Source organism: Mya arenaria, chromosome 9, assembly GCF_026914265.1.
Source record: "Mya arenaria isolate MELC-2E11 chromosome 9, ASM2691426v1".
NCBI classification, from domain to species: domain Eukaryota; kingdom Metazoa; phylum Mollusca; class Bivalvia; order Myida; family Myidae; genus Mya; species Mya arenaria.
This window is the reverse complement of record NC_069130.1, coordinates 37,907,364-37,920,766: the sequence shown is the minus strand read 5'-3', so window position 1 is coordinate 37,920,766 and position 13,403 is coordinate 37,907,364. Positions and strand designations below refer to the sequence as shown.

Below are 13,403 nucleotides of genomic sequence, written 5' to 3'. Positions count from 1 at the left end.
TATTGTAATGTCTTTCCATGCAAGAAAAAAATCGAAGTAGTTATAGCATATCAAAAAATTCATTATTAGCACTAATATTGTTGTTTTTTTATCTTTTTATTTGTAAGGAATATATCCGATTCTACAAAATCACACGTCGCGGCCCATATGATCAATACCCGGATCGATATACTGTGAACTTGATTCAAAACAATATTGATCAAACCAAATCTTAAGTTTAAATATACTTTAAACTTTTGGGTAGGTTGCCAATATTCCTAAATTGAAGAAAAAAAACAATGTGAAAGTTTCAATGAAATCTGATTGAGTTTAATGTAAGCTTCAAGGTTTTCGTAATAAGGAGCGGTCAACTACGCATGATAAGCGGATGTTGATGTCAAGATTAATTAACCTTTGTGGTGTTTGTAAACAATGTCGGAGCTCAGGGTCGTATTTAAACTAACATCGTTGTATTTGTCAGTTATTCATACCGAACAATTTGATAAGTTACTATGTTCTTAGATTCTATTTAGGCCAATTTTGAATTCCTATACAATATATACATCCGGACTGAAATGTTCTATCTGATTAATTTACAGCAAAATCTGACATCGCTCTATGTAAATGATCTGGATTCCCAAATTGCTATTTATATATAAGTAAGTGTCAGTTATGCGTGATGTTACGTCAGTCTGTGTTCATTTAGAGTTAATTCCCTTTTTTAAACGGAACAAAGTAGCCATCAACGTTACTTATTTTGTAAATTCTACAATAATTGATTGACAAAAGTGTCGTAATATGACTAATATAAAGGTTATGATTGACAAAAAAGGAAGCGAAAGCGCTACTTAAGCCCCAACGACGAGCATGTAATGTCATGGATTTGGCACGACGTACGTAACGTGACGTCGCAATGAATACTTGTTTATCCTTTTGCTTAAACAATCATTAACTTTAACGTTATGCTACTTCTTTTGTTATGTAAATTAGGGTACGAACCTGACACAACATGTTCATTACGCGTATCGACCGTGTTGGTTCCGTAATCAACCTACCATGAATTTGCAGAAACTACAATCACCAAGATACGGCCACAGACAGACCATTGCATATCATTTCAAACACATTGAAAATGCAAGGGAGAGTAACTTCTTAGATGATATTGAAATGATTATCTGCACTTTTTAGGAAAATATCCATTCAATAGAAATACTCAAAGAGAAAATACTGAATAAGAAGTTGTTGGTTACACAGAAACGAGAGATAAATAGCTACAATTAACGCCTGAAACTTAGACTTTAAAAACAAAACACAAAATTAAGCTCTTGTCACCTCCTCCGATACTATCGCCGACGCGACACTTGCTGTATCTGGGAAACCAATCGCTGATGCGAAACCCGATGTAACTGGGACAACAATCGCCAATGCGAAACCCGCTGTTACTAGAACATCAACCTCCGGTGCGACAAATGCTGAACCTGTCACTTCTTTCGTCGTTTCCGCTAACCTTGCGACACATTACAACGATTGGACTTACCATTATATTCTTTCTACCGCTTATACATTTAGCGCAGCTGTTCTCTTGTGTCGCGGTAGATACTTCATATATGTGTTTATTTATAGCTTAACATGCATGCGCCGATATTGCTTGGATATAATTGACGATCAAGGTTAAAGACACACAGCCATGTGCTCTCGAGATGGCTCCTTGCTGTATGACCCGACACAATCAATGACAAGAAATGCACGTTCTAGCATTTCCCGAAACTGCATTTTCATACTATTTCCTAGTAACCAAGATTACAGAACGCAAACCTTACAGCAAAAGTAAAAAGTTTTGATATTTGATATGATTTGTTTTCAAGTACTCAAGATTGTTATCTTAAATGGTTGGGTCCTTTGACAAACGCTGCGTTTAAGCATTCCTACAAAAAGCAAGTTATTGTGTTGTATATCAATAAATATATATATTGCAAGGTTTTTGTTAAAAGCATGCACTTAAAGAAGATCGGATATTGTATACTGGTATACTGTTTAACAATATGTGATATAAAAGAGCTAAAATCAAATGATCTGCCGGGTTTGAACGAATAAACAATTTTCCGGAAGCCTTTTAGGTTAGATTTGTCCATTGTTTATAAGCTACTTATTGTTCACATATACAATGGTTAAGGCACCCCCCCCCCCCAAAAAAAAAAGAGTTCTTGTTTCTGGTCACCCGACCGACCGTAATCTTTACCCCCCGAGTATTTATTTTCATTTTTAATTAAAAGTATTGTATACTTATATTTTTGATTCCGCTTTATTGAAATTGCATAATATACTTTTCATAAAATATACAATAAAAGAAATAAGAAGTGGCGCGTTGTTGCGCGTGACTCATCTTACATGGTGGGTGTAAGATGAGTTTTTCCAGCACCGGCCACATGACCGGAAACACACGTCCGGTATGCAAGAATATGCCTTATTTAGGATCTCTTGCATTTGGCGGGAATTTCACCAGCAGTTCGTCAAGTCCCTGCTATTCCCCGGACCTTGGGGGGGGGGCGTGTTTACAATTGACTCGTACATTAAGTCATGTTAAATGTGACCTAAAAGCCTTTGACTTTATGTCCCCCAGGGAATATTGAATAGAATCTGGTAAAAGTTATAACAGTTGTTCCTCTGGTTTCAATGAACTTAATTCAAGGACCATTTTGACACTCATGCAGCGACACCAGTGACACAACGTGGTCAACAAATCGTCCTTGTTTGGAGTAGAATTTATGAAGAACACGCCGTTGTGCACAATTATTTGTTCCGTTGCAGTATCACTCTTTTAGCATATAATACTGTATGTTCGTATCTTCTTCAATATATATGCAAACAGCTACAGAAACATGCTCAGTAGCAAAAAGCTTAAACATAAATCCGGTTTAGTGACAATGCCTGCATAACCACTCTGCATTTTTGTTGAACGAAACAAAAGATTAACGACGTGCACCAAGATATTTTAATACAATGTAGCATGTGGTATCGAAGCATCATATCAGTATATCAGTATCATAATTAATTACATGTATACACATGCCAATGCAAATAGAATATTGGACAATTGGAGTTAGATGATACTTTAAGTTTTGGACAGCGGGGCGACTAACATCATATGCTGTCTTTATATTTCACAATTTCACAACAAAAAATGCTGGGCAGTTTGGCCTTAAAACGTATGTTTTATTCAAATTGTCCAAGGTTGTGTTTTCCCCGATTGATTCAATTCATGCACGATTGGACTGCCTTCCTGTTTTGTAAATCTCCTCTTTGTTGTTGTCGCTGTTGTTGTTAAACATCTTTCTTTGCTCATTCCTTCCGCTGGTACAATGTCCTATCACAATGCATGAATGGACTGAAAATGCCAAAAAATAATCTCAAAAGTTTTCTAACAATACATATTGAGCCTAGCCTGTGAAAGTTCAATTGAAAACTATTAGACCACAAAACATACTCAGAATAAACATACTAATAAAAAACGTACTTATTCTCTTTAGGTGACGGGTATATATCTTTATTCCCATTTGATGTCACGGTAAATCCCCACCCCCTTACCGAAAACTCATCCAATCTCTGCCAGTATTCTGCATAACTAATACTATTTCGAGATTTTGAGATTGTGTGTACCGAATAATGCATAACTTTGATTGTTTGCTTACTGAGTACCCGAAAATCGATTTCCCCTTAAAAAGCCCCCGAATGTCGCGTTGCAAAACCAAAGTGACATGTTCTTACCCAAAAATTTAATAAAGGGGTTCAAAATGAATACGATATTCCAAGCGGGGTCATACCTTTGTGAAGTAACGTTCACGACCATCCTTTGTCTAGCCAAAATGGGCGTGGTCATCATTTGAACCTTTACATCAAAGTGGCAGAGGAGTTCTGACAATAAAGAAGGATTTTCTGTAAAGTCTGTTTCCAGTTTCCAGTGTAAGACCGCATGGTGTTCTTCGAAAAAGCTAGCGCCTATCTTGAAGCCGCCACAGCGCGTGCATTTTGGAATAAGCCCTTTTAGGTCGCACATCTAAAAGAAATATAAATAACAGATTCACAAAATCAAACATAAATATAACAAGAGATGTTTGTCAAACATTATGCCCCCCCCCCCGCCCCCCGGCTGAGCGCCATGTTGTCAAGATTATATGGACAATTGAATGAAATGTGCATGGACAAAAATGACATGGATGGATGCCTCTGAGGCAGTTTTAAGATCATGACCATTCAAAGTGTGCGGATAGAGTGTTTTATGACCATGACCTTTGACTCTATGACCTCAAAATCCATCAATCCCAAGGGGTCATAAGCTGGTCACCAAAAACCTAAATGTCAAGTTTGAGGGCCATGGGTGCAGGTATTGTCAAGTTATCACACAAACAAGCTTTTTTCGTTCAAGGTCACTGTGATCTTGACCTTTGACCCGTAAAATCAATAGGGGTCATCAACTGGTCAGGCCCAACCTCCAAGTCAAGTTTGAGGGCCATTGGTGCTTGCATTGTCGAGTTATCACTCGGACAACCTTTTATCATGCAAGGTCACTTTGACCTTGACCTTTGTCCCGAAGACCCCTAAAATCAATAGGGGTCATCTACTGGTCAAGCCCAACCTCGAAGTCAAGTTTTAGGGCTATGCGTGTAGGCATTGCGTGTTATCACTCGGACAATCTTTTACCATTCAAGGTCACTGTGACCTTGACCTTTGGTGCGATGACTCCCAAAAACAATAGTGGCCATCTACTGGTCAGGCCCAACTTCCATATCAAGTTTGATGATCATAGGTCTAGGCATTGTTGAGCTATCACTCGGACAAGCTTTACAATTCTTTTACCATTAAAGGTCACTATGACCTTGGCCTTTGACCCGATGACTCCTAAAATCAATAGAGTTCATCTACTGGTCTGGTTCAACCTTCATGTCAAGTTTGACGATCATACGTCCAGGAATTGTTGAGTTATCACTCGGACAAGCTTTGGTCTACCGACGGATCGACGGACCAACCGACCGACCGACCAACCGACCGACCGACATGTGCAAAGCAATATACCCCTCTTTTTCGAAGGGGGGCATAAAAGTTAACACTTTCAGTCGATGTTTTTGTGAAAAATATTTCATAGGCTGACGAACCTTTTTCATAAAATACTCACTTTTGAACTGGGCGATATGATTTTCCATGATGATAATTCTACAACTTCAGCAGTGACTACCATCTTGCAATCCGATCTCTGAGATTCTATATCAACTTTTCCTTCCATTGTGTGAATTTTGTCCTCTTTTAATAAGTGCATGTTTTCATCTAGCATGTTTCTCACCAACACCTAAAACAACAGACACTCGTCATCAATATTAAAAAAGATTCAGAAACAAACACAAGCAATCGTTAACCATTCGAAAGGTATGGCTTATGTCTTGTTTTTGTGTTGTCCAAACAGGGAATGTGACCCATCATAATTCAAACTCCTAGAAACACGGCAAGAAAATCACCCCAGTAAAAATGTTTACATATTGGAAAACAAAACAATATTAACGGCACTACGACAAATATATGTTACAAAAAACAAAAACAAAAATTAAACATCCAGGAATGTGGCCATAGGACACAACCTTTATCACAAAAGAAACGTCCATTATTCCGCATATAGTTTCTCGAAATATACCTACACATGTCTACATACCATATGTCTATAACTTTTGTTTACTTTGAATTTTATTGAATATTTAATAGCAGTGTCCTTGACCTTATCCATGGGCATCATATTTTCACATGTATATAGGCTTACATCACATGTGAGGAGGTTTATAAATAACTCAGGATTGTTACACTAAATTCAAGATCTATATGCCTAAAATCAATAACGTCCAGGGCCAGTACTCTGTGTTGTCTTTCATAGCAATGGAATGATAGATGTTCAACACCTGAACTATGTATACCATGTACAGCATTTTAAATAGAAAGAAATTCGGTTGTTGGTATTGTTCTTAAAAATGACTAAATAGATTTCCATTTACATTATGTCATTCCAATCGTTCATTTGCTTTTGCTAAAGGCGTTCGATTTTTTTATTCTGAAAGTGGTGTTAATGTTATTTGAAGAAATATTAGAGTTGCTTGTTTAAATGTACAAATTCTTCCTTTAAAAGGTAGGTTATCAGTTGCTTACTTCCATCCTTGATTTTCTGCATCTTCGTTTTTAATGTGATTGATTTAAAGAAAGTATCAGAACTCAGTTTGATTATTATCATGATTGTTTTATTTATTCCGTTTATAATAAAAATGAGTTAAAAAAATTGCTCTTTTAATATTTCATACCATTGTTTATAGAATATGGTGTTTTGTTTGTTTTACAAACATTATTACTATTATTCCATTTTACTGCTTTGTCCATCGTTTTTATATTCCAGTCGATTTTATTTTGATAAACAATATCTTCTGACGGACGAGGCACATCTATATACTCCTCAATAAATGTTTGGGGCATACCGACCACATGTCTTAGAAAAGAACATAATTATACATCACTATATCATAACAACACATCTTAAAGCTGCACTCTCACAGATTGAACGTTTTGACAACTTTTTTATTTTTTGTCTTGGAACGAGCCAATTTTTGCGAAAATCCATGGAAACCAATTATATAAGACTGCTGACAAAACAATGGATCGCAGATTTTTATTTTTAGTTCAAAAATTGATGTTTATGCATTTTTCCTAAAACGGTTTAAGCCATAAAACATTAATTTTCGAACGGAAATATGAAAATCTACGAACTGATGTTTTGTCAGCAATTTTATATCATTGGTTTGCAGATATCTTCTCAAAAATTTGCACTTTCCAAGACAAAAAATAAAAAAGTTGTAAAAATGGTAAAATTGTGAGAGTGCAGCTTTAAAAATAACGAATGTGCACGGGCTTATATACCTGCTGCTTTTCCATCGAGTTCAGTATATCACTCACGATGTACATGGAAATCATCCCTTCTTTCATGAAGCCACGATCATCGTTGAGCATCAAATTTTGAACCGAACCAAATACCAACAGATGGAATGACCTTTGTTTGTACCCAGGGTAAAACTCAAGGACACATTTGGCATCTGCGTGGATTGGCACCGTTGAACAGTATATGATTGGAATTGATTTTAAACTCAACACATTGTCGATTCCCGCCAGGTCTAAAGTGGACATAACTGAAACAATGCATATAGTGCTTGTTTTACATAATGCAGAATACAGTTTGTTTTATCTTAATGAAAGTATGTAGTTTGAGATCTCGCAAAATAAGGAAAAATAATTAAATTTAATTGAATCCAACAATATATAATTAGAATATGTTCTAACTAAGATATTCTGAAATAGTTCAGACTTTTGGTCTGTCCATTTTTTGAGTATTTTTGTTTTGCATTTTCAGCTGAATTTACAATTACTAACTCCCTTCCGAGATATACTTTCGAGTTTAAAACCTTTGCACTTAATTGAAATACGTTTTTGCCATATGAAGCAAGATCACAATTAACACATTTGATTCAACATCTTTATGAACAATAACACATGTATCACACAAAAACCCAGGGTTTAACAGTATGTGAAACACACATAAATACAAGCACGATGCACGTATTATTCATGAATCCATCTCCATTCACCATTGAGGCGTTCAACATTTTTTTCTTCTTCTTTTTAATATAGTTTTGGTAAATATAATAATAATGAGGAAATCAATATGATACTACATGTACTTATACGATGAGGACTTGGTAAGCAGTAGACCAACCGACTTGCCGAAAAACACATATTTTACCCCTGGATCGAGCAAAAAACTATGTTAAGTAATTAACTATCACTGTCTTGTTCAATGTTAAATCATCAGTACTAAGACATAAATTCATTCTGTACCGAACTACCAATGAAACCAAGTAGGATTATACATCTTTAAGGGTGGTCAAATATGCAGGGTGTATACATACCCTTGAGGCGTTTGTCAAAATACGTGTTGTATTCAAGGCATGCTCTATACCATGTAACCAAAAGGTCTATACATTCTTCCCTTTGATACATTGTAAAGTTGCCATTGTCGTTTCGCTGAAGGAAATCCAAAAATGAGTTTGCCATGTCTTTGCAATTTCGTAGCACAATCGCCTGAAATATACCCTTCAGTTTTTCATATCTACGACTGCTCAAGTCGCCACAGTTGTGAATTTCAAATCCAATTGTCTTAAGAAAAAGTTTGTCTTCCTTGATAATGCGTGCATGCTTTAAAACCAAACAACATTTCACGAAACTTACAACGGCAAGGTGAAAATAACTCAACATGGCGGCAACAGGTTTCCCGCGATATGCTATTAAACTTCCGGGATTACGTTCTGCAGTAAATATAAAAATAACACCGTTAACTTTGTTGTTTAATAACGGTTTCTTTGGATATTTTTGATGATCTTAATTTTTGCGATCTTTGATAAAAAAAAATCGTTTTGGTTCAAAATAATGTAAGTACCGCTGTAGGGGGAAGTGCGTTCATAGTGTAACGTTCCGCTGTAGGCGGAAGTGCTTTCAATGCACCTTGGTGTATTTGGTTGGTAATATGCATATTGGCATATCCAGTTCTCCGTGTGGAGGTTAAGGTTTTTTTTTAAATTAAGATCAGCCGACCCTTTCCAGGCTGAGTATGCTTTTCTCTGAAGGGATCTGTTGCGTCTCTGGACTCGCACGTTTCAAGAAATTATTGCTCATCGCAGCATGACTTTTGTGTAGAAAGTCTTCCTTTTGGTGCTAACGTTATCTTCGCACATATCTTTCTTCCCAACGAAAATTGATTTCGCACATCTCCTTTTCCATCGAAAACAAATTTTGCACATTTTTTCATCCATGAGTAAAATAAATTTCATTATTTTTTTGTACTGATTGTCACTACTACGCAAAGTATCTACTATTTTCGATCGAAAACAATAAGCGTCAAAGAACTGTTTATTATAGACATCTTCATAGCGTTCATTTATGTTAATATTTTTCTCTGTCACCGTCCAGTTTAATTTACGGAGATATTTCAGCAGCCAATTATTAGACACATTCGGCTCTCGAACTATATTGTCTGTTAAAATTTGATACATATTGTTATGATCAGTAAGTTTTAAACGTTTATGAAATTTTACTATTCCGTTCATTTTCTTGCTTCCTTTTGCACAGCACCCAATAACTATTTCTATAACTCAAGTTTTATCTATGTCATTACATTTGAAATTCATGTATACATATACTCTATACCCGTATTACAGAATGAAGTAAGGAAAACGATAACAATAAGTGAGCCGCGATACGCAATCTTTGAATATACACTTGCTTTTTCTTGTTTGATCTAATATGCTGAAATGTCCATGATGATATAATTTCATTCCATGCTTTTCAGTGGTTTCTTGATGATAAACCTTGGCTTATATATTGATTACCTAACCGTTTGAAACAGCGAATTTATCGGAATACAATGACTTTGATTCACTCATTTCAGTCCGTTACAATTAAGGAAACCATCGTAATCGCGCACAGTGCTGAAAATAACGCCATCTGGCTAATCGCGATTTTTTAATTAATTATTAAGTGAATTTGGTGCTCACGCGGTAAAATGCAGTACTTCTTTGACCTGTTAAATTTCTTTCTGAAATTTTGAATGATTTACATGAAATATGGAAATCGGAATTAAATCCAAATTACATATTGTTTTCTGAATCCGTATCACACAGTAGCCTATTGCGCATGCGATCACTACTATGTTAAAGATATGGGACGCTTATCGTCGAATTTAAATGCTTTTGTAAAGAACACTTTTTTTAAATACGTTAAAGGTATGAAATAAAAGAAATACTATAAAACATGGTTGGTCTGTGGGATTGTTTCACTCCTTGTAGCTTGCATAACTATATATATATATATTGCACTCGACCTTGCTCGTGAAATATGAATTTGACCGAAGCTGATATCACCTCACAAACCAACCGACTAACATTATATCCCTATCTCTTACACTAAATTTGAATAAAATCATATTCTTAACATTCACTTCGTTATTTAAGCTAAGTCAGATCGCACGTGTACTTTAGTAAGATTATCTTACATTGAAACAATCAATTTTCCTCTTAACAATTGCCAAGGCATGAACGTGCGATGCAAATTTTGACAAATTAATTAGACGTCACACACATAGCAAAACACTTGAGTAAAACATCATGCATTATTATATTTATTCTGTTCCGAATAGCTTTTTTTTATCCCGACACAGCCATCCTTATAAATGATAAATATACTGTTGTTCAACAACTAGGCCGTTTGAAAAAGACGATATCAATTTTGTCCAAATAAAGTCTAATATGAAAATATCAATAGTTAAAGACAGTGTACCAGTGAAATCGAGTTTAACTGGCCGTTTAAAGGCAGTAATAACATAATTTATCGGTAACACAATTTTGTTCGCGTGTGCATGTATGTGGTGCTTGGTCGTGTGTTTGTTGTGTCAGAACGTTTGTGTGTCTCGTTCTGTGTCATTAGGGCCCTTATCTAGTGCCTCTTAACAAGTTATAGTTTCACTTCTTAGCTTGTCTCTGTAGTCTTTATTATGTCATGAAGCATTTTCTGATAAAATAAACTATTGGACATTATGATGCAATATATCCGATCAAGAGAAATGTTTCAAAATCAAATGTCATTATTATTATTTTAATTATTTTTTATTTGTGAGAAATATTTACGATTGCCCCAAATCGCGCGACGCGGTCCCCCAATGATCTAAACCAGGATAATTATTGAGTGTAATCGAATTGGTGTAAACTTGGATACATGATACTCCGAATAAAATAGATATAAAGCAATGTATTCGTATTCATGAGTGTATATACAAGGGTTTTACGTTGAACATAGAAAAACAAATGTTTTTGAAAAGTTTGTGAACCGATTCAAAGTTCAGCGCAATCTGCATTGATTAAACGTTACATCTAGATATCCGGTATCCAGGCCAAAACACATGCAGTAAATTGTTTAAAATCGGTTTTATCTTTGGTTTGGTCAAAGTTAACCAAAATGTTTATTGGTTGATGTTATTGATCTATATTTATCCAATAATTAGCATTAACCGATCATTAAAAGGTGCCAATAAGCCAAAAGATAACCTGTGTACAACTTATATCAAATGGCTGTTGTACTTGACTCAGGTCAAACATGTCTCAAGGTGCAAAAAGGGTAAAATGAAACTATAACGATATCACCTTGGTTAGATAAGTTAATTTAGCACGAATTTAAATATGTGACGTTAGTGTCACGTATTTACGATCTTTCCTGAACTAATTGAAGTCGTTATGTTAATAAGTTTCTACACATTTGTTTCCAAAATATGGTCGGCAAGAATAAACGACATCAAATGATGCAGTCTAATTACACAGTGTAGTGAAGTTGTGCGTGAGTCTGAGCCGAAACACTACAATTGGTTAAGGTGTTTGACACTGTAACAGAATAAGGCAAGCCGTTTTTTATAAAATGGCAGGAAAGATTAATGAAAGAACATGTATCGAATATGACGAACTATCGTCTTGGCAAACAACGTCATTTGTATCTACAGCTGCTGGTCAATCTCGTTCAAGGGACATCATCATCAAATTCGCCACGTCATAGTGCCCGTCAGAAGCTGTATTTGAACAAAACGAAAGCATCCGGCAGTCTACATGAATGAAGACCTTACAAAGGAGCGCAGCTCACTCACTTATCATTTCCACAGTTTACAAAAGTCCAAGTACGTCACTTGTGTACCACAGTAACATTCTCATGATAGAGAACGACATTATGGTCCGTCGCATCAACACCACTGACTCGCTCAACGAACGCAAACCTCGCGTTACGCCCCAGTCGCTCAACTATTTTCTTCAAGTAACCTAGTGTTAATTTACACATTATTTGGCCCAATCTTTACTGAATATGAACTAGATACGTTACTAACGAGTAATTTTTCTTTTGTATTTTGTCTTGTATTTATGTGACTTTCTTTTCCTTCCGATCTACGAGTGTTTTCTTCACCATCTTGTTCCCAAACCAGCTTAAAATCCGAAACTTTTTAGATAAAACTTGTTTATTAACGACTTAGCTTTCATCTGAACATGCATGGACTCAAGAATTAAGTATGTTTAGTCTTCCTCGTACTCTCATTATAGACTGTGTTTTTATGTAAATATCATTGTTTTCTACATGCAAGGGAAATAACTAAAACATGTACGAACTCAATAGATAATCATACTTCTTTCCCTTACAATCCACCTGGAGTTATTGGCTAACATGACAACTTGTATCTCTTTTTATCAGATGCAATCTTCCGTTTAAAATGCCTCACTGTGTATGCTACCTCACTGTGTATGCTAATCGTGTACTCATATTGTTCATCTTCATCATCAACACAACTGTTTCGAATCACCATTCTGTTAAGTCAAGGTAGCTCAGCACCTCAACTATCGTTTACACGCGTATGATCCATGCAGGGTCTAATTTATATACATGTATCGCGCGCGTACTGTATAACTACCTGAGATAACACCAAAATGCACTTTTCGCGCTCCTTTATACCTAAAGTATCTCGACTATTGCAAGATTCGTTCATCATTATATAATTACTTGTTTCCATTGCTGACCCTACAGGTGTGACCAGCTCCGCCGTCACTTCTCTGCTCCTTTTATATAGCTCTCGTGCATTGACCGCCATTTTAAAACGCTCCAAAATAACTGCATCGGATAATCACATTTTCACTCAGACTTTTTGTTATGTTTCAAAGTTTCTGTTGCTCTTAACTTTATTTTATAATGTTACTAATCATTGCTGAAGTTGTTCATCCAAAGCCTTGCCCTTAATCAACGATATCAAGCATTTCCGTGTCCTCCATTTCAGATCCCATCGACCCTGGCCTCAGTGATAAGCACCTTAATAACATGAGCATCATACCTAGAATTGATATTCTATAGACTGAATCACTGTTCAATGATATTCTCATCTTTACAGAATTCTGGCCCCGTGATCCCACAGACAATAACGATATACACAATTTTGACCCCCTCCCCCATTCGAAAAGACCGTCTAGGAAGACAAAGTGGTGGTGTTGCAATCTACGTTCGTTCTGGTATTCGGTGTTCTCGTAGGTCTGATCTCGAGATCATAGGTCTTCAAGCTCTCTGGGTTGACCTCACCGAACAGCACCGAACAATCCACAGCGAAGGCTTTCATAGACCCTAAAACTCTAATAACGACTACCGTTCACTCGTAGAAGAGAGGATCGAAAATGCATTCACACGGAATTCAAATATTATAGCCGGATATTTTAATTTCAATGATTCTTATAACGCACATCAACGTATTACTGAACCAACTCACTTCACTGAACATTTAT

General features: G+C 36.0%; 1 protein-coding gene across 1 annotated transcript; it reads right to left on the bottom strand.

The window, feature by feature from the left end:
* Positions 1-2,741: 2,741 nt before the first annotated feature.
* On the bottom strand, positions 2,742-8,470 carry LOC128245319 (uncharacterized). The gene is made up of 5 exons (XM_052963445.1): positions 7,965-8,470; positions 6,922-7,187; positions 5,150-5,320; positions 3,801-4,033; positions 2,742-3,364 (listed from the first exon to the last, which is right to left on the bottom strand). Exons 1-5 carry the CDS (start codon positions 8,308-8,310, stop codon positions 3,319-3,321), a joined length of 1,062 nt encoding a protein of 353 aa, XP_052819405.1. The 5' UTR covers positions 8,311-8,470; the 3' UTR covers positions 2,742-3,318.
* Positions 8,471-13,403: the final 4,933 nt, after the last annotated feature.